The sequence below is a fragment of the Chaetura pelagica genome, unplaced genomic scaffold (assembly GCF_000747805.2).
Source record: "Chaetura pelagica isolate M959 unplaced genomic scaffold, ChaPel_1.0 scaffold356, whole genome shotgun sequence".
Classification (NCBI taxonomy): Eukaryota; Metazoa; Chordata; class Aves; order Apodiformes; family Apodidae; genus Chaetura; species Chaetura pelagica.
Genome location: NW_009953964.1, coordinates 3,288,588 through 3,311,419, shown reverse-complemented (window position 1 = coordinate 3,311,419; position 22,832 = coordinate 3,288,588). Strand labels below are relative to the sequence as shown.

Here is a 22,832-nt window from a genome sequence, read left to right as displayed (position 1 = left end):
GGCGGCAGGCTGTGTGTGTAGACGACCGCCTCGAACACACGAGGAGAGAGAGAGAGAGAGAGAGGGGCGTGTCGCGCTGCCTCTCTCATGGGGTTTTCGGCGCCAGTTTTGTATTTCCGGGCTTTTCAGCCAATCAGACGGGACCTAGTCCTGCCCCTGCTTCCGGCCACGGCTCCTCCCCTGCAGCAGCTGCTCCCCCCCACACACACACAGAGGGGGTTCAGCGCCGTGTGGAGACACCGTTTTAAGTCAGTTTTGTCGGCTGACTCAAAGGACATTTCATGTTCGTGTAAGGAAATACCTGGTCCTTCACAACATCCTATATTTATCTTATTACCCCTGGAGTCACCCACAGTCACTTTCACAGAAATCCTTTGCACAGTTCTCTAGGAAGTCCAAACAGGTAGATTCATTATACAGTATAAATGTTATGCTTTACCACCCCTGTGAAACAAGAACAGCCACCATTTCATGTTTTTTCTTTGATGCAAACTGCTGAAAAGTTCAACATGATAAAATTTACATAGCTTTGACAATTCTTATTTCATGCTGCTTCATAATCCTGATAGTGTGTTTGATCTAAAGCACCAGGGATGGGGTGTACTTCATGCTTTGAAGAATGCAAACAAACCAGTTATTTCCATTTCTCCCTGTATGCAAAAGCAGGGAGGTTGCCAGGAAGTGGGTATACCATCTGGATACCTTGAAATGAATGAAATATGATAAAACATGTTTCTTATTTGTTCTCATTGCCAATTTCACTGTATCTCAAAACCTTTATTATTGTTATGATAATGGTCAAATATTCAAAATTGATCAAGTTAGTGCTTTAAGCATGCATGGAGCACGTAGCTATAGATGCATAATGTTTTTTTAAGCAGATAGCTTTACCTAAGGTATTCAGACAGCAAGTAGACATCCAAAAGGTGCTAGGACACAGGATACTTGACTGTACCAGGCACAGCAGGATTTCTAACACACCACCACGCCAACTGGTGGTGTCGCCTGGAACTTGCGGCTCTCTGCTTTATCAGGTTACTTGAGATTTCGGTCGTACTCACTTTTCCTTTTGTTCCAATTTTCTATTACAGTAAGTCAAAGACATTATTTAGAAACATAACTGTTCAGAGATGAGACACTGAGATTTCATCCTGGGTTGATGCTTCCTAGGCAGGAGGGAAGTGGGAAAGGGAGCAGAAGGTTCTATAATTTGCAGATTATTTACATGCTAGAGCATAATGGCTCACTCACAGCAGTTGCAACCTATTACATCGTGCTGCTGCCACATCTGAACACTAAACTTGCACACTCAAAATGCTCCTGTGTTGGCTAATGCCAGTGTAGTAGCTTAGCTGCCCTCAATAACAAACACTAAAGATCTGTTGCTTGCAATTATGTCCCCAACTAGGGAAAAATCGTATGCAAATAGAGTCAGTAACATTGATTTTTCCCTTTGAAATTCTAGTATTCACAGATACAACCCTAGAAAGAAACATATTTAAATCTGCCTTCAATCTCTCCATGCATTTCTATCTACTGACATTTTTCAGCAACAGAGAATTCTTAGGGTGAATCTTGTCTCTATGAATTCAAAGGGAAGGTGGGAACAACAGTAATAGAATTTAATTACTGTCTAGTGTCATTACATTATTTCCTCCTATAATTAGAAACTAATGAGAAGTGGAACACATTCTGTCAAATGAACTGAGAAAACAGCACTTGAAGTGGAATGAGTGGCCAAGGACCAAAAAAAAAAAAAAATGAATCAACAACTTTGAGGCAGAAAGTCATGTCATACATAAAGAAATTTCATTTGCTTGGATGACTACAATGATTCATCTCATTTTGCAGGAGTTTCATCAGCAAGGGTTGTCATTTCATACAAACAAACAAATTCCAGTTCTCTTCTCCCCATTCCCACAGGAAATCAAGGTGTTTGATATCAGACACATTCACACACAGACATAGATATTACTCTTTAAAAACAAACAAACAAACAAAAATCTCCCATCCTCTGTTCTCCACCCTGCTGTGCAATGTAGTCGGGATTCATCCTTTGGAATGTAAATTGAAAACCAGGCTTGCAGCTCTCTGAATCCCAGAGATGATCTTATATAAATGGACTACAGTGCAAGCTTTGTCAAAGTCTTAAAATTGGTTTACCTCATTACATAATCAAGCTATAATCACATCTTAGAAATGGATATTTAGAAGTGGAGTGAAATCACTTGGTACAGCTGCAGTATCAGCAATGACCGTGCACTGCCCCCTTCCTTACATAATGCCTGGACAGGGCCAACAGTCAGGTAGATAATGGCACCACTTCCAAGCGTTTTAAATCTGTTGCAAGCAGATATCTACAATGCCATGTCAGATTTTCTTTCTTTCTTTGCCCTAAAGGCTCAGCATTCACTGTATTTTATTTCACATCATGACTCCTCTATGACACAGTAGTGGTATTTTGCTGCTACACTGCAGAGGTAAAGAGATTGTCAAGCATTTTTGAAAAGGAAGAGACTTAATTATTTTTTGAAACTGTCTGGCCCTTCTGCAGTCTAGAAATGACTGCATAATGAAAGAAGAAAAAGGACAGAAACAATGAAAAGGGCATTTGGCAAAGAATGAAATAATGAGAAGGTCTAATAGTCAGATATCTAGGGGACAGTGTTCTTTCTGATTTTGCTTTTTCCCCAGGCTTTTAATTTCTGGCTGAGGAAACCAATACATCTCATAAATATCAGTTTAGACCAGCACTGCGGTCAAATTTCTGTCCTATATTTATGAAAATTCACTCACATGCCCAGTGAGCAAATACATCAGCTGCAATTATTTTCCTGTGTTGTATGTAAAAACACTGGAGGAGTTAATATCGTAACTTAATGTGATAAATGACCAATTTTAGAATTACTCAACTAGACAGATTTAAGAACTTCCTGATTTGTTGAAAGAAGAAAAATGCATCAAAAATAGGTCACTTAAGGTTTTATACAAGAGAATAATTTGAATAGGTTAAATCTGAATCCTCACAGAAAGATGTGTGTTTAGAAAAAATACTATGTTTTCCTCATACCACTGTAGCAGTGCAAGACATCTCACTGAATCACATTTTCAGGCTGACTCAGTACCCTCACCAAGACAGTAAATGCCAGCAGAATTCCAAATATAGACCCTGCCAAGGCAAGAAAAGAGATGAGGACAAAAGCCAAATGAAGATGCATCAGGACAAATGCATCAATCTTAAACTATTTACAGGACTTTTTCATCCTAGATTAGAGTTGCACTGCACAATGTAGTTCACAGTCTGACACTGGCCTGTTCTGGGAGAGAAGTCTGACTCTGGTCTCCCATGCTCCCCTTTTCATGTCTTTCCTAGGGGCAACAATCTGTTTCCAGGTACTATTGAGCTGAGCTTTGAGAAAAGGCTTTGTCCTCTGTTTACTAATTCTTTTATTTTACATTTTATTTCTCCACTTGTAGCAGATTTTGGGTAACCCTGCTACTCCTCAGTGTCCCAGAAGGGGTTAAGGGACACACAATGTCAAGAAATTGTTTGTTTTACAGGCTGCCCTACAGGATTACCAACTAGTTATCATTTATTATAAAACACGGATATAAAAATGGCACCAAGCCTGACTCTGTTTTTAAAGAAGAAGGATGCATTTAGGATTCTTTTTATCCCATTTGTTATTATTTTTATAGCCAGTGTTGGTCCAGTAGGCTAGTATTTTAAGAGCTAGAGACAATAAGAATTTATTCAGGATTTGGTTATGTAGCTCCAGCCCAGAAATGTAAGGCACTGAACTAACACACAGCAAGTCAGAATAATGCCAGATCTAGAAACATAACATGTTTTTCACATGGCTTAGAAATCTGAATATTGCCGATTTAGCCAATAAACCTTTTGGGTATGAGATCCTTTGCATTATGTGTGGGTACATAAGGAAAAAAACCAGGCTAATTATTAAAGCCTTGCAGTTCTGTTAAGATGTTCTAGACACTATTTAAAACTTTAAAAAAAACCAACACATATATATATAAAGACACTCATGTTTAATTCAGAGTGAGAGTTTACTTAGAATACTTACAGTAATGAAATTACAACAAAGCTCCTACTTTAAAAAGGTATTTATAGAAATCATGCTACTATTTTAATGGTATTTCCACATATGATGACTAAAACCAAGAAAACACATCTTTTCCATTAAGCTACTATTTACCTGTTCATTCATTTAAAAACCCAAACCCAGTGCTAGCTGTGATCACTGCCTAACAGAAAATGAGACTGTTGGTCATGTTAACAGTCAAAGGGAGAGAGAACAAGGATGTATCTATTATTTATGAGGAAAAGATAAATTCTGCTGCCACAGTTGTTCTTCATTAACAATTCATGCAGTTTATAATCATTACTTGTAGCACAAAGGTGAAGTTGCTTTGGTAATATTTCTATCATACAAGAGTCATTTTGGTTCTTTCAAGTGTCCCTCTACTCACAGAGCTAGAGAAGTCAGTTATGCCATCTGAGTGTTTGTATAAACACTCAATGGGGAGAATAATCAGAAATTTTTAACATTCAGTTTTCCACTGGCAGACTTGCAGTCGTTTCTCATTTTTATTCTGAGGTGACACTGCCCTCCTGTGGCACGATTTTTAAATTTGCTTTATCCTATGCATAATCCGTACAGAAAGATGAACTGGATAGGGTTTACCACCTAAAACCAATTTATTTATGCACTTGTTCATAAGAGTTAATTTTGAAAAAGGGTTCTATTTCTAACTATATTTTCATATGGTCCTCTAAACAAATCTTTTAAAAGTTCTTGCTCTTTTCTTTATGGTTTCTGTGTAAAATCAGTAGAGAAAAACCCACTGGAAATCTGGACAGCTGGTGCATGTCTGGGTCTGTATGAACCATGCAGCTGCTCTTGGCTGTGTTAACAGAATTATGACTATTAGTCATGATATGAACAGTAACCTACATTAATCCTAGTTGCTAGGATCAGTCCTTAAAGCACAAATGATGGTATGAATTTTTGGGAGAGTTTAGCTCATATATTAGTCTTCTGTCTTCTTCTCCCCCCCTGACATTTTCACAAATCCATGTTTAGAGGAAAAAATCAAGTTTTAAAAATATATAACAGAGACAATTGATAGTGGTTTTCTGCCACTTATTGATTAATCATTAATATTTTCCTATATAATTTGTTTTCCCCACAGATTTTCACATTTTAGGCATAAAAAGTACTACATTATAAATATTAACAGAATAAAGAAAACACACATTGATTTTCATACTACCAGACACTAGCAAAGATATTTAAGGTAACTGAATACTCAAGGAAAATCCTGTTCAGAACCTGGGATAGGACACATCTAGTTCCTGGGGAAAATAGCACCACAATGAAGCTCCATGACACGATGGAGCCAGCATGAGCACAAGGTGAGGAGCTCATGTGCTGCATACTTTCAGCACACAGGGAAATTCTCGAGATTTTAGACAGTGGACTGTGCAATGGAACAAACCAAGCTGGAGAGTAACAGAGCCACCTCTAGCATCCATCTGGTTTTGCTGTGCTCTTTAGAATGTAGAATGTATACATCTTCAGATGTATAGCTTTGAAAGAAACAGAGATAGCACAGGGCTTATAAATTCTCACACAACTTATGTCTATGAACATGTCTATGCACACATTGGTTGTTTCCAAAACTTTCAGCTTAATCATCGAATCACAGAATGGTTTGGATTGGAAGGGACTTTAGAGATTATCTAGTTTCAACCCTCCTGCCATGGGCAGGGACATCTCTCTCTAGACCAGGTTGCTCAAAGCCCCATCCAGCCTGACCTTAAACACTTCCATGGATGAGGCATCCACAGCTTCTCTGGGCAACCAATGCCAATGTCTCACTACTCGCTACATCTTCCTTCTTTCAGCTTGAAACCATTCCCCCTCCTCCTAACACTCCATGCCCTTGTAAAAAGTCCCTCCCCAGCTTTCCTCTAGGCCAGCTTCAGGTACTGGAAGGCTGTTAAAGTGTCTCCATGGAGCCTTCTCCAGGCTGAACAGACTCAACTCTCTCAGCCTGTCTTCACAGGAGAGGTGCTTCAGCTCCCTGATCATATTCATGGCCCTCCTCTGTACTTGCTCCAAGTCCTTCTTATGTCAGGGGACCCAGAACTGGATGTAGTACTCCAGGTGGGGTCTCTTGGGAGTGGAGGAGAGTCCTGCTGGCCATACTTCTTTTGATGCAGCCCTGAAAGTATTTTCACAAAAATGTCAACATGTAAAAAGGCCAGTCAAAGAAAAGCCCTTCACCCAATTGAATTTTGCTGTTCAAAACTGCACATATTTAACAGAAGCAAAACTGAATTTTCTCCACTCTAAAACTATGAAAATTAACTGAAATAATGCATACAAATAACTTGATCAGGTGGTCAACATATAATTTTTGAATTTTTGAGTTATTTTCTTTTAAATCTACCAGTGTTTTAAACAGATTCTTATAATAAGTGTAAGACAACCTTAGCTATAAGTGTTGTTACCCAATCTATAATTACGACACTAGTCTCCTGTGATGTTAGGAAGCTGTTCTTTTATCTAGCATTTGTACTAGCTTCCAAATCACTTCTCAGTACAAATCAGAGGCTTGTTTCCCCAGTACCTTACACTTTGCACAGTTACTTAAACATGCATAAAGAGAGTAGTAATGGGTGTAATTTCCCATTCAGTTTGCACAGGTATAAATGGTTCCACAACCAGGAAGCAATGAAGGATCACACCCACTGTGCTGATTAAGTCAGAGCAGTGCAGTGTGTATTCCCCTTGGCTATGCTTCCTGGCATGACTAATCCCTTCTATTGAACTTTTGGGACTTAGGCCAGGAGGTACACACAGATGGTTCCTCAAATCAGGAATTCATTTCTCCCAACTGTCTAAGAGAGCCTAAGCCCTGGTATTCAAATTACCACATCACACAAGTGTACAGTAGGAGGATCATCCCAATTTCCAAAGTTCATCTAGACAGCTTTGAGTATCTATAAATTAGGTTGGCACAGATCTGTTAGAAACAAAACCTTTTGTAAGTACTTGACTAAGGTCATGATCACTAGGTATGCATGGTATGCATCTCCGTTTCAAAATATCTCCTACTGGAAAACTTTCTCTGTGTACAGGAGGTATCATCGCCACCAAGAGAAATCTTTGACTTTCCATTCAGAGCAGCAGTATAAAGATGCTGTTGCTCCAGTCAGAACCCTGCCCTACGTCTCATGATGTTCCAAACATAACTGGCCGTTTCAAGGTTTTAGTCAAAAACATATGCCTACATATCGCCTAGATAGCATTTTCTCAAGGGACTTCATTCTGGTGTAAATACATGTCATGGAATCAAAGAATGGTTTGGGTTGGAAGGGACATCAAGATCATCTAGTTCCAACCCCCATATCACTTAAGAAACTGATTAACTGGTTATCATATCTTCAGTTGAAAAAGATATATCTATCTATATATACAAATATAGATTCATACAGAGGAATAAAAAATGAAAGTTATCCAGACGTTATTTCCTAGACATATATAATATTTACAAATACTTTAGAATGGGTACCAGGACTGGAAGGTCTCTGGTAAAAAACTAAGCAGTACAAAAATCTTCTAATTAGGGTGACAAATGTTAAGAATGTAAGTATCTTGTCTTACAATGATACTGCCAGGATGCATTACCCTTAATTTCTAGAAAAATCCAAAAGTATTTTAGCCCTCCAAACCACAGTCTGGCAGTCTGAGAAGCTTTTTTGCTGTAGTGGACAATATTGGATAAACAAGACCCAGAGCTCAGGAAAAGAGTAATGAAGTAATAATGAAAAGATTATCAATTTCCCAAGTGTGGTCTAATGAATGACACTGTGCTAAGGATCATTTCTGGCCATTTTTTACTAAAATAATGTCTTCATTTGACAGCTTCATGCAAACATCACACCAGGAGTGAAAAATTCACCTCAGGCATAGAGATAATCTGAAAATAATGGAGAGTATTTAAGCTGGTCCCAGGTGATTAGCAGAGAAGTCCTTCAACAGTCAGAAAAAAAATAAAATTAAAAAAAAATAAATGGCTGGGGCAAGATTCCATCATCAAAGGTGTTATTAAAGCAAAATACTCTCAAGTCCATGTTTCACAGAGGACTTAATGCTTAATTTTAATCTTAAGGACTTAATTTTACATGTGGATGTACATGTTATGACAACCAATACTGGATTGTAAATGGCACATCTATGGTCTTGCATTATGCTCAGAGTACTTTTCTTACCCAAAATCTCAGAAAGCCTGCTCTTCTATCATTCCAACAGCACTTATATAAACTAGGCAATATCAGCAAGTCTCTAAAGCATCCCACCACTTAAGTCTTATTTTCCAGAGAGAACTGTGTTCAATTAGATATAAAACACTTCCACCTGGAATACCTCCAGTTTGTGTAGCAAATAATCTGGGAAGGCAATGGAAATGGATTGTCCTCCAAAGCCCATCTTGGAGATGCAAGAGAGCTTCAAGTAATGTTACACTGCTGTTGAATGGACTGAGGCCTTTACAAGTTAGTAAGTTAGTTAATATTTTAAATTATAAAAGATTCTATAAGGCAAGAATGCTAGAATTGTCAAAGAACAGCATTAAAAAAAGTAAGGAAAAATAGTTACCTAGGATCTATCAGTTCAGCTACTCCAAACGAATCTATAGCAGCTGCAGCTTCAGAAAAATAAGCAATAGCAGCAAGTAAATATTTTACTTTTAAACTTAGATTCTGAGCTAAACTTTTCTACCTTTTTGTGTTGTCATCTATCTTCAGGTTTAGATTTCACCTCTTTCTACAGGTAGTTTTTTGTCCCAAAAAAGTCTTGAATGGAAATGGTATCTTATGCACACCAGAGTAAGATATAGCCTGACTTCCAACTGGAGGTTTGCTGGGCCACCACCTCTCCACTCCAATTCTGTAAGAGGACTGTAACCAGGCATTTGCACGTCACAAGGAATGCCCTGGGTAGAAAGAAGCCTTTTATGTTATGCAAAAAAGATTACCTTTGAAATCTGAAAGTACAAGTTACCTAAGTGAACCTGCAAGGCTGTTTACTTTCATAGTGTGGAAGATCCACTAGTTCAAATTATACCATTGTTGAAGAAGTGGTATGCATGTGTTTGTTGTCAGTGTACCTGGTGAGTCAGATACTCCAGACATAAAATAGGAAAATCCGATTATATAGGAAATCTGTGTTAGTTTTTTAACATATTATTCTATCTCTGTATGTTTTTATTTTACAGGAGACTATGTAGTCATGTCTGTTTTCTTTAACCTGAGCAGGAGAATGGGTTATTTCACTATTCAAACCTACATTCCCTGCACACTTATTGTTGTGTTGTCCTGGGTCTCTTTCTGGATTAATAAAGATGCAGTTCCAGCCAGAACATCACTGGGTGAGTTGCTTTTTTATTCAACTATTATGCTGTTTAATTGACACCACTGCAGCTCACCAGTTTGCAAATGTAAGAGAGACAACTTCACAAGAAGTCTTTTCATTCAGAGGGATGTAGTACTTTCCCAGGAATAACACCGCCCAAAACCATATTTGCATCTCTTTCTTTTTGCTGTGTCAGATCCTAACTGTGAATATTGGAGATTGCCAACAATAAATATTTTTGCATCTATTCTGACAGCAGCAGTACTTTTTATAAACGATAAGAGGATGGGAACATTGCTAGATTAGAGGCAGGAAAGCATTAGTTTTATTTGCACTACTTGCATGTCATAGTGCCTAGTAATACAAAAGAAAGAAACACCATGAAGGGACCAATCTTTACAGCTAAGTGCTGTTATGCTAAAAAGGGGACAATTTAGTACCCTCACTTCTACTTTAGGAACAATCAAATATAACCCTCAGACCACAAAATCAAGTTAATTTTGTGGTATCTAAAAACCTAAACATGAAAAAGTGACATACAGTTACTCTGAATTAGCAATTTCTACACATTTGGGAACTGTTCCACAAATAAACTAAAAAAAGATACCAAATTAACCTTGCTTGTGCAAAGCAGCTGTAGCTATAAGAATTAGCAAAATACAAATATGCAACTAGAGAAAGTTAAACACATTTTACTACTTCTGCATTAAATGTACACAAATGAGATCAATTTTACTTTTTCCTTCTGAGTTCCTCAGAGAACTACAGCACAGAGCACTGGAGTGCAAAATAAGGGACAGCATTTTCATTCCAGAACACCCTAGAAAGAAAGACAGGAATAGAGGAGAAGTGGCTTGCATGACAGAAAGTTTGAAGTGTTTTATTGCCTTATTCATATCCTCTCTAATAAGAGGTGATAAAATCTGCTTGAAAGAAGTATAATATTTATAAAGGCATTCAGATCTTATTTAAAATTTTACTTGGATATACAAAACCAGATCAGTCACTCCGTTGAGAATTAGTTGAGGAGGTAAAATTAGTGGTATGAAATTTGCCACATAAAATGTGATAGATTTTAACTGTTTTGATGCATTTTTAATGTTCTTCATATCACAGCAGTGGGAATAAAGTTATAAAAGAAGGGATGGGGAAGCAATGTCACAGTACTTCTCAGTTATAGGCTACAGCTACTTATGAAGGCCAGAGGAGATAAATGCTGTGACACTGAGTGAAATCTGGCCTCACAATTTAGTTACAAGGAGTCCTGAGAGACTCTCACAACTTTATATGCAAGAAATTGGTTAAATAACAAGCAGCAATTTGGGGGGCAGAGCATCTTTTGCATACAACTAGAGGGCATTTAGGGAAGAGAAAGGAAATGGGTTCATTTCTTTATGTAGCACACATAGAAATGTAAACATTTTGTCCTGAGGTTCCTACTGTATTATATGCTTTCAAGAATTTGCATTAATTTGTAACTCATATGAGGGCTGCTAGTGTGTCTCTTGCTGAGATGGTATCATTATACTGCAACTAAAAACAAGCAAAACTTATCCAAACAGCACATTAAGTTTGAGAATGGCCTTGAAGTTACTTTGAAGAGTGGGGTAATTTTTACTCTCCACCATGATTCTCTCACTCTGATGCAAGTTCTCATCTCTAGCTGATTACAGGTTTGAGCATAAATCACTCAGAATCAAAATCCTTCTACCAAAATACCCTGCAGAGCAGCCCTTGCAGTGACCACATAAAAATGTTTCATCCTCCGTGTTAATCCTTGAAGCTCCTATTGAATCCACATATCACTGCTGGGATGTGATGTTCAATACCTTTGCTGTATATGTTTGAACTCAAAGCATACTTCAAAACTAGTTAGAGAGCTAAGTGGCAAAATCAGTTTGCTACTTGAAGTAATAATATTTCTGTTGTTTTCCACGTATCTACCAGGTATTACAACGGTCCTGACAATGACCACCCTTAGTACAATTGCTCGTAAATCTCTTCCCAAAGTCTCCTATGTGACAGCAATGGATCTTTTTGTGTCAGTCTGCTTTATTTTTGTTTTCTCTGCACTGGTGGAATATGGAACTTTGCACTACTTTGTCAGCAACAGAAAGCCAAGCAAGGATAAAGACAAAAAGAAGAAAAATCCAGTATGTATCTTTTTTCCAGCAAGGTCTAAAATTAAATTAGTTATTCTCAGAGAGAATTTTAATCCCCCTTTTATGCTTGTTCTTTCTTTTCAGACTTTATTACATACATGCTCTTCTCTTCTATTAATAGGAATGCAAACATTCACCTTGAACATTAAGAGCATTTTCTGGATGCGAGATAAAGTAGTCGCTTAGAACAAGGATCCTTTTAACCAACGTGTTGTGAAAACCACAACAAACACCAAAACCATTATTTATGTTCTAGATAGAGCTCTTGCTGTGACCTTTACGGAAGAACTGTCAGCTTCTGTGTCCTAGATTCAGCAATATTCTCTGCCATTAGCTTACGTCCATATGATTGATATGACTTTTTCTTATTATTAGGACAACAGTTAAACTTTTATATTCAAACTATGGAGTGTGCTTTTTCTAATTTCCCTTTAAGCATCCATTTCCTTTTCATTGTTTCCTTATCTTCTTCTTTCTTGTATTTCTTACCTCCTTTACCTACTTCTCTCCCTTAGAAACTGATTTGGCTGCTAGCAGTTTACAATGTCATTTATGGATGCATGCTACACAATGATTAAAAAAGTATATAATAGCCATAATAAAAAAAAATAATCCTGGAAGTACCCTCAGTCGGTGCTTGGGGTTTTGCCTAGATAAGGAAAATTTGTTGCATATTTTGTCCTGGACAGATTTCTCCTTGCCTTTCGCAACTGAGCTGAAAAGTTTCTTGTCTAGAATCTCTGAGGTGAAAAGAACTAGTGTAAAATCCTAGAGGAATAAGTAGCCTGTCTACAAAAAAACACCCAAATATGCTTGTGAAAAACGTGGAAAACAAGCATTTTACATTAATAGAGAGTATTTTCAAATTAACCTGTTTTATATGACAGATACTTGTTTAAATTGCTATTATCCCAACCTTTCTATAAATTTAGTTCTTTTTGACTTACTAAGTTTCAGAAACATTTTTAATTTATATTATTTTTGTCTCTTTCTTTCTTTCTGTGTTGTTTTGTTTCTCGTTGTTTTTTAATTTAAACCAAAACCCTCTGATTCTCTTTTCTGTCTACAAAATGAAAGCTTCTTCGGATGTTTTCCTTCAAGGTATAATGTTTTTTTGAATGAAAATTCACTGCATGCGACTGCTGAATTTAACTATTAGAGCTTATATGAAAGTGTGCTCCCTTGGGTTGGGTTTGCGGTTTTGTTACTATATTTTAATGAGACAACTAAGCATTCTACTCAAGGTAACTTCCTGATTAAGTAGAATGGTTACATATTCCTAAACAATTAGAAGAGTTGATTCAGCAGCCCAAACACTGATTCACTGGTTCTGCACTTACCAAAGTTCAATAGTGACCAACATTATTGGATCCCAAGAATTTAATGTTGAAATGTTTCTGCTTCTCTTTCTCAGTTTGCCACGAGATCCAATAGCAACAGCTACATCAGAAACCTGCAATACACCCTTTTAGAACTCGACTCTGACCACATTTTTTGAACCTTTGTGATTCCCTCCAAACTATAAAACTAAATCTATTCTGATGTTGACCTGAAAAAAATTAGATGTCATCACCAATTACTCAAATGCAAAATGTCAGAGTTTTTAAAGGGTTTAAGGTGTATATCTATTTTTGATGCTGTCACTGGATCAACACACTTAGCAAATACATCCAGCTATATATATATATAGCAAATATGTTCCACATGTAACCCTTATCTTCATTCAGAAATGCAGAGATTTTATTAAAAACAAACAAAAAATCACCAAAAACAGAACATATGAATCCTATAAATAAAAGCCAAGAAATTTACATACTTATGGAATTGAATTGTTTTACCTTAATAACTATCAGCAGGAGGTTTCAATGCCTGTCATCCTAGTGTTCACCAAGTGCTCTTGTGTTTTAAGTGCTTAATTTACTCAATTAGTTCCAAATATATACAAATGTACAGCTACTACACAAAATTTGGAATATGTAGAGCCTTCTAGTTGGTGAACATTAGTAGATGGGGAACTACATATGTTCAAACAGTTGGAGAGTCTTACAGAGATTCTCCTAATCTTAATCCAAAGATCTAGTTTTTGCCTTTTTCCTGTCAATCTATACATTTGCTCCTGTCTCAACACAAACCAGCCCTACAATAAAATCCTGCATTTCTAATTGATGATTTCAGTTCCTTCCATGTGCAATACACAAATTGCTTTCAGATATCAAGCAGCTATATAAAATGTAAAAGATATAAAACAGAAAAGAAATTCAAAACACCATCAGCTACATTTCTGACTCTTTTTTTAAACTATAATGTTTATTTAGCTTGGCTTTAAAACTAATTGTCCACAGCTGTTAGCTTGATACTGATTTGTGCTGCTTTCCTGTAACATTAAAATGTATGATGCAACTGATTTTAATAAGTTCAAGATAACATTGCCATTAGAACTCCTCAGCAATTTCCCATGTGCCTCACACAGAACCATCATTCACATATTGACCATTAATCTCTATCTCCCCATTGGTCTGGTGATACTAACAGTCTCTTCCTCCTGCCATCTTTTTCTTTTTTTTGCCACTCCATGTTTAGGCACCTACAATTGACATCCGGCCACGATCAGCTACTATCCAAATGAACAATGCTACACATCTCCAAGAAAGGGATGAAGAATATGGGTATGAGTGTCTTGATGGCAAGGACTGTGCCAGTTTTTTTTGCTGCTTTGAGGATTGTCGAACAGGAGCCTGGAGGCATGGAAGAATACACATCCGCATTGCCAAAATGGACTCCTATGCCCGCATCTTCTTCCCAACTGCCTTCTGTTTGTTCAACCTGGTGTATTGGGTATCATATCTTTACCTTTAAAGGCAGAAGAAAATCAGTGATTGAAGCCTTACTCACTGAATTTCTTAAAGAGATGGTTTCCTAACTCCACTTGAAGTATTTACAATGCGCTTTTATAGTGGTCTGAATTCTTTAGTGCCATAACCCACTACTTATCAATTGTATCATTTGTCTAAAAAATTGCCATCAGGTTATTGTGAATTAAATGTCCATTCAACATGCTGGAATAATTTGAAATAAAAATCTTATAAACAGGTCATATACAGCTATACCTGCTGGAATAGAGAGAAACTGAGCAGAAAGGGCAAGGGGAGCATGGCAACATCACTTAATAGTTAGTACTGCTATTTCAAACAGGAGTGCAAGAGAAGAATTCCCAGGTAAAGTGCTGTAAAGTTTGTTAACATTGGCTATAATTATGCTATAGCTTTATTCTCTGTGGGCTTTTCTTTTTGGAAGAGTCATCTCTCACTTTGAATAGGTATTATTAAGCTAGGAAAGTAACTTCTACTCCCACTAAGGTAAAAATAGACCTTTCCCTTTGCCATCCCTTTCAGAGCACATGTACAATGCTGTAAATATTTCAATACCTTGTAGTACATAAAGTCTAGTGCATGCATCTTTTGGGGGCCAAAATAAATGAAACAAAGGTACCATAAAGTTTTGTCCTTTATTTTGTGTCTCTGGATGTGCTATTGTAATTGAAACGTGGACAATTTTTTCTTTCCTTGAAAAATTACCCCTTTCCCTCATGCATGAAAGATCCAAGCAGACAGCACTTTCATGTAAGACATCAGAGAAGCCTGAAGGATTCAAATAAATGACATGTAGACAAATATGTATGGCCAATATAATAGCTCATGAAATATACTGTACGTGTATGCTGCAGTTGTAGCCTTCAATTTCCATTGATAATATTTCTATACTTCAACTGAATTTACAGTGATCACACATTATAAGATCAGCTTTCAAATTTAATTCATGTGCTTCTATCATTCTTTTCCCATGTTGAGCTCTACATTTTTCCTTACACAAGTGTTTGTGGGTGTTTGGTTTTTTTTTAATTCTTTAATTCAGTCCAGGAAATACCTTTTATTCTAGATAATGTTTTCACATACAAGCTCTAAGTTTGTGTTGAAACACTGAATTTTGCATTAAATATGCACAAACAAGTGTCAGTCCATTATTTATGTCCTTGGTCAGCAATAGTTGTTGCCAGTGCTGCTTTTCACTTGGTGAGTACCTTTACTTAAACAAACCTTTACCATGACTAGCACACAGTTTAGAGATAGCCTTGAAAATAAAAGGGAACAAAGGGTGTCCTGGCTACTAAATCACATGTATGCAGTTTATGTGTATTTAAAACCTTCAATCCACCTGGGTGAATCCTGAAAACCATTTACCTACTGGTTTTCAGAACCTGTATGATGCTCAATTATGCAACCTTAAGCACATGTAAATATGACTAACCTTTTTTTTTTTAATTGTCAAAGATATAAAATGTCACCTCCAGAAAAGTGGACTTGCAGATACAAAAAGGAAATATATAACTTATCATGACAGAATTATTAATGTCCAAAATGGAGGAAAAGGAAAGTTTTCCAATGTTTATATAGTTTTGGAAACAAAAATGTACAAAAAAATAATAATTCTTGATCATCAATTGCTCTTTGTCCAATGTATTTGAAAACATTTTAATAAAGGAATTGCACACACCTGTGGACTTTTTCAATAAAACTGCTGCACTTAATTCTAGTTTTCTTGTGATTATTTTGCAACAGGCATTTTTAAATGCAAGTGTCATCTTTCAAACAAGATTTCAGTTGCTTTGCAAAGAGAATTCAATTGAAGCTTATGAAGAGTTTCACAAGTAAATAATTTTATTATACTCAGAGATCTGTTGTTCCATGTATAAAAAATTAAAAGCCAGTGCACTTTCTTCCCTTATTTAGAAAGATCCTGTACACAAAACGATTTAGACTTCCTACTTCCACAGTACTGTTTTTCTTTTTAAAATCAAGATTTAGAATGAAAAACATACCTTTTCACTATATAAAAGGAAGTTCATGATCTTTAATTATCTTGAACAACAGACATGAACAAAAAGCTTTGCTTAAAAGTCTGCATTTAAATAATTCCAGAATGTTGAATTAATGCAGAAAAGCATATTGAAAAAGGTCGCCTTTCTTGTAGAGAGTATGACCACAGTATGATAAGACTGGATAGGATTTGCTTATTTGAACTCACATAAAATTTGTATTGATTAACAACATGTGAAAAGGAAAAATAAGAAATTAAGAAAGATTAATAGAGTTTTAATTCAACCAGTATGGAAAATATTAGAAATATTGATCTTTTCCCCAGATACGTTTTTTTGATAACTGGCATATTGAAATCTGTATCTCATGAGGTTTAATAAGTTGTCAGTCTTTACAATTTTCAGGTCCATGCTATAAGCCTAACTATAGATTCAGACATTTGTTGTGAGAAGCTTATCCTTAATTGACCGACAGGAACAAAAAGCCCTAACCTAAACAAAAAAGTTTTCCCCCCCAAAAAATATTCCAAACTAAGACTTGTAATCTCATTCCTAAAATGATACACATGCACGTAGAGACATCTGTCCAGGTAATATAACATGCCTATTAAAATAGTAGATGAGGCTACAAACTGATTGAAAGTCAGATAGACCTGTTGCAGAGGATTTAGCATAGCTGGATAGTATGCTAAAAGAAAATAACAACAAACAAAACAACAACAAACAACACGTAGATTTATGGTGTCTTGACTTAAAATTAAATGTCTGCATGTTTATATTGACAAAACAATGAATATTTTAGGTTCTCAAAATTCATTTCAGTGTTTCCCTTAAGACTAGGAGTGAAAGACTAGACCGGCAATTTGTTTTTCTCCCTTCATTTCTATTCTATTAGATTCTTTTGCAAAAATACCACAGCAAAAAGAAAAATAAAATAAATTAAAACAAACTGCAAAGAATATTAAGTATACATCTAGATTTTATTTCTCAGAATATTTTGTTTACTTTGAAATTTACTATAGAAACATCCTAAGTTAGATTTTGTTACAAAGATGAGTAAGTAACAGGGAGTGTAACCACCTATTTGCTCTGGTCCCCTCTAAGTTCAATGGAGCATTTGGACAGGCAGGTCCAAACCACCAAAACAGATGGTTTCCCTGAGAGAATGCCACATGGGGAATCACATTAGCTCAAACCAGAAATCTATCCAAAATCTCTACAGTAGAAAGCAAAACTGTGTCAAAGAAACCACCTTGCAAAACTTCTAATACATATGGAGAGATTTGTTTCAAACTACCCAGTATGATCTGCCATAGCTGATGAGAACTTTCTCTATTTGAAGAGTCACCTTGTTCCAGTACATTAGTCAGTGTTCAAATAAAATAACATGGGAAGCCTTTTCTGTCCTTTGGAGCATTCCCTTTAAAGAAAAGGTAGGGCAGTTGCTCCTTCCAGCTGTTGTTGACCTCCTACATTATCAGTTGTGTGCAAAAAACCAAAGCCAAGTCCAAATATATCTGATAGTAGGAGAGAGCAGAACTCTCAAAAAATAGGTAAGATTCTTTTAACCAAAGTAATAGCTTTCTTCCAAAATCCTCTGAAGAACCTTCTCACCTGCTCATCAAGGAATTTAGAAAATAGAAAAAATTATTCTCATTAAGTGTGCTGCAGCTTCTATAAGGAGCTGTGTGTTCCACCAGCATTTTCTGAATTATTACTTAAGTGCTACTGGTGTGGAAAAAGTAAAGCCATTAGAATGGTACAGCATCACTGATAAACAGGATATGTTATTAATGATTCAGTGTTGTTACCTAGCATTAATTATTAGCAACTGATGCTGGTTTCTATACAGAATTTTAAGAATGATAAAGTTTTATTACTGTACACACTGTTTGTTTAGTTTCTGGCTGCTCCCTTTAGTAATGGTATCAGTTGGGACCAAAAATTACCAAACTGTAAATGGTATCATACCTCTTCTCTAGTAACATATTTTAGAGCTATTGTGAACAAAAATGCAGTATGGCCACCCAGTAAAATCTAAGTGGTGAGCTCTGATCATCTCTGAAACTTGAGAATCATTTGTTCTACTTTTTATGTGTGATTCTGTCCTTAACATTGAATTTAAGAACAAAATACTGATCTTTCTGAGAAAACCTGAAATGAGATACACTATGGTCAAAATTACTAGAGAATAACCTGGATAGAAGTTCAGTATATGAGCATGTAATAATTTAGTCTCCAGAGTTTATTTTTCCTACCTATACAAAGAGGAACAACCAATAATGCTGAGCAGTTAATGCAGACATACAGGTTTTGATTATGTAAGCAGGTTGAAGTTCAGACCCCATGCACATTTGAGATAACTGCAAAAAATAGTCTGAGGATTCTGCCAATTAAACACTAAGCATTCTGTTAATGCTCCTTCTGCCTCCCTTCCCCTGTCCCTGGCACCTTTGCACAGAAGGAGCAAGCCCTCAGTACACATGAGTTTGTATGTGGTGCAAAGGAAAGAGGAAGAAGGGGGAAGATCCTCCTTTTCAAAGAAGCCCTTAATTTACCCCACCTTTTAGGGGGGCAGGGGAAAGCATAGGACTGAAAAGTGGTATTTAGGGAACATTTAAAATACAAAAACTTTACATTGACTCCACAGTCAACTTTTCTAGTTAAAGTATTGACAGAATGGTTCCTAAAAATTTTAGAAAATTACTCAGACCATCATGAACAATCCTATGAGAAGTACACCAGATCCCAACCTTATTTCAAGTACAAGTAAATAACTCCACCCTGTCTGAACTGTCAAAGTTCCAATAAATTGATTGACATTCTGAAATTGCCTAGAAACATGTTCAATGAATATTTTGAAACAGAAAGGAAAAGAACCAGTTTTTCAATTTCAGTAACAAAAACCTTTTTTAACTTTATAAGCTGATTAATTCATAGGCAGCAGGCAAAACATGAATCAAAATGCTAATCACAGACGTTCGTGCTGTAGTAGAATAGAATGTATTTTATTTTAAACAGCAACAGCCAGTTTCTAAAGGTACTCAGCCATTATCAGCTATGAGGAATAACATGCTTTCCAAAGAATTAAGATTCAATAGGAGCCCTCTACTTATTATGAAATAAATGAAGATTATTACATTAAAAAATGGAAGTAAAAAAACAGTCAATGGAAGTATGGCAAGATAATGGAATCCATAAATTTAATAACTCAATAGATAAGGTTTTATGAGTTAGCAGACTTGAAAAAGTTTACACTCCTCTTTTCCCTTAATTTGAAACATCACTATTAAAAAACCAAAACAACTGGAGAGTCATGTCACAGATAGATATCAACTAATACATACACACCTGAAGGTAAGTTAACATCTCTACTTAGCTCTGTGTAGCTATGTTTTTATTTAGTTTTATCTTGTTCAGAAAGAGAAACCAGTCCTCTCTAAAGAACTCCTTGAACATAAACTTTTATTTCTTTTAAATTAATCTCATTTTAACTGTTCCTGAGTATGTTTGGTTGAGTTTTTTGTTGGTTTGGTTCTGGTTTTGTTCGGGGTTTTTTTTTGCAGGTTGGGGGATGACATACAAGATACACAGCATTGTTACTTCTTCTTTGAATCTTAAAAGACCCTTTACCTTAAGAAAACCTATAGTAATTTAGAGCCTAAATGCAGGCTTTTTCAGTTTATTATTCCTTTAAAATTAATTTTTTGGCTGGCAGCAGACAGGTATGATCTCCCATGTCAGAACAACTCACTCATGGGCAATGAAAATCCCAGGGTTTTGTCTTTTGACCCCCTAATTATTGACTACTACTGTTACATAAAACTAATATTTTTCTGTTTCAAAAAACAATAGCCAAACCCAGAATCCTCCTCTCAGCAATCACACTCAGCTAAGAACAAAAATTGCACCTTGAATTAACTTGTACAAGCCATCTTCTAAGAAATTTCTTTTGGTACTATAGAAACCAAGAATGTGTACTCTACAGCTGATAGGGAAATATGTCTTCACATCCCCTGAGTTTACTGATTGTAAGACTGAAGGAATGTTTGAAGGCAATGGTGATCAGGACATGTCCTTCTGAAAGCTTTTTTTGAAGGAGAATAAAAATATGAAATTGATGTAAACCCACTGGACAATAGGATGGTGACTCAGTTCCTATACCTTCTAAGACAAAATGACAAAAAAATCAGGAATACAGAGCAACTGTAGGTTCTGGACACCTGCACAGAATTTTCTCCTATATTCCCATATAAAATCCATTATATGCAAGCAAAAAGTGAATAAATCAGTTCACACTGCCAAACAATTCCTCTTACTTAGAACTCTTCTGACAGTACTGCTCTTGGAGAAACTGGTAAATGCAATGCTAAGTATGCTCTTAGTATGACTTTCCCAAGGGATTAGGCACCTGCACAACTGTATCCCTGAGCTGGAGATACTGCACAGCCTTTATCAGGCCTAAATTTCAAATCATAGCAAAGTTAACAGTTCTGGTGCAAAAGCAAGCATTTTCAAGATGACAACATCTAAATAGGCAGGGGAATTCTATCATTACAGAGAAGAGAAAAAGAAAAGATAAAGGCAATGTGAAGCCTAAAGTGACACCTGCACAAAGTTTGTATCAAAATATGTAAACTGCACTAGAATTCTTTGAGACCCAATCTATGCCTTAATCGCCAATCTGTCCTTTCGATGCCATAAAATGAAAAATCTCTCCACCTGCCTGTCAGCCAGTGACAGCATTATAAGAGGATTAAAGATGAAAGGTTTTACAGAGGTTTGTAAACTGCAGATCTTACAGATTCTCTGCTTTCTCTCTCATGAAGATTTTATATTTGTTCTCACTTTGTATTTCAGTTTTCCTAATCTAAAATGAAAGTCATTGAGACTGAAAATATATTTTGCTCTTTATGCACCAAAAACACAGCAAGGAAAGCTGTCAGTGAAGATCAAACTGTGAAAAACAACAAACTGATGAGAGCACAAAGAGGAGGTGTGAAGAGGATTCTTGCATAAGAAATAAAAATAATTAAAAAGAGCAAAGAGAATGCAAATAAGCAAACCATCCTATTATGCAAACATGGAAGTTTTCAGTTTAATTAAAAATATGTGAAAAGTCCTGTTATCCCTCACAGAGGAGCAGTTACTATTTTCTGCAAATGCTTCTGAATAAATTAGTGCTTTTTAACATATTCTGCAGCCCAGAGACTAGACAGGGAGTAAAGAATGACACAATGTGAGTTCTAAAATTATTCACAGTGTTATCAATTAGGCAGGGCAAGTTCATTTCCCTTTTCTTGTTATCTTTAAGTCCATGCAGAGCTCCAATAAAGCTCGTGGGAAGCAGAGAGAGGGGTAAACAAAACCTCATTGTGGGTACAAGCATGTTAGGACATCCAGTATCTGACTGAGCAAATCTGGAGAGGAAGTGTTTTGTAGGCAGTGAGATACAGAGCCTTGTATCTCAACTAATGCACTTTGAAGTATGAGGATCTACCACACATTAGATCATAACAGTGGTCTGTCACAATGCATGGAAACCCGAGTCCCCACTTCCACCACAAGTCAGCTCGTACCAGAGCTGCTGAGCACTTCAATCCTGCGTGTGCCCTAGGTCAGAATGGAATCATATTAAGTCTCACTAATAGAAGAAAACAGATCAGGTTATAGTTTATGTTCACCAACCAAAATGCCTGATCTGTTTTGCACTCAGAAGTACCTTGAAGCTTGGAAACTGTAGTGGAACATGAGCAGTTGTGTACTGTGGCCATACAGCACAAAAGGTGACCTGTCCCAAGCCAACACTGTCCATTTGCCTACAGTAATTTTAATTGTTTGGTTTCCATGTTATTAGGTCTTGTTGGTTACTTCTTTAGTTTACAGTCTGGGTGCTAAAAAACCTGAGGGGTGGTAAGGGATAGTAAGACCATCTGTTCTGATGCTTCTGGGTCCAATGTCTCTATTCTCTTAACATACCATAGCTGATTCCTAAGATTGGCTGAAAAGTGTCCTCCTATTTCTTCTACTGGCATTTGGAAAAGATGTTGCTCTATGATGTTGAATCAGTTTGGGGTGACAACTCTCTACAACTGGTAGGAAACCCCACATTACCCACCACTGCCTCAAATATTGTTTCCTTTTTCAGAAATATGAAGCATCATTTCGACATTGATGGTCCCAAAGAACCCAAAATTATACTGAGGTTTTGGTTTACAACTTGCTTTATACTTCTGCAATTCCCTGAAGCTTTGACATCAGTTTCTAACATTGCAGACATTTTTTTTCCAGTTTTCTCTTGAACAAAATGTCAGCAGGTCATAACCACTGTTCCATTGTATTGTAATTTAACAG

General features: G+C 36.4%; 1 protein-coding gene across 1 annotated transcript in view; it reads left to right on the top strand.

Moving 5' to 3' along the window:
- Positions 1 to 15,085, top strand: part of GABRG2 (gamma-aminobutyric acid (GABA) A receptor, gamma 2) — a 60,700-nt gene extending 45,615 nt beyond the window's left edge. Inside the window, exons 7-10 of the mRNA XM_010001947.1 lie at positions 9,307 to 9,459; positions 11,391 to 11,596; positions 12,683 to 12,706; positions 14,186 to 15,085. Of these exons, the coding sequence (XP_010000249.1) occupies positions 9,307 to 9,459; positions 11,391 to 11,596; positions 12,683 to 12,706; positions 14,186 to 14,461 (659 nt within the window). The 3' untranslated portion in view covers positions 14,462 to 15,085. The remainder of the gene's footprint in view (positions 1 to 9,306; positions 9,460 to 11,390; positions 11,597 to 12,682; positions 12,707 to 14,185) is intronic.
- Positions 15,086 to 22,832: the final 7,747 nt, after the last annotated feature.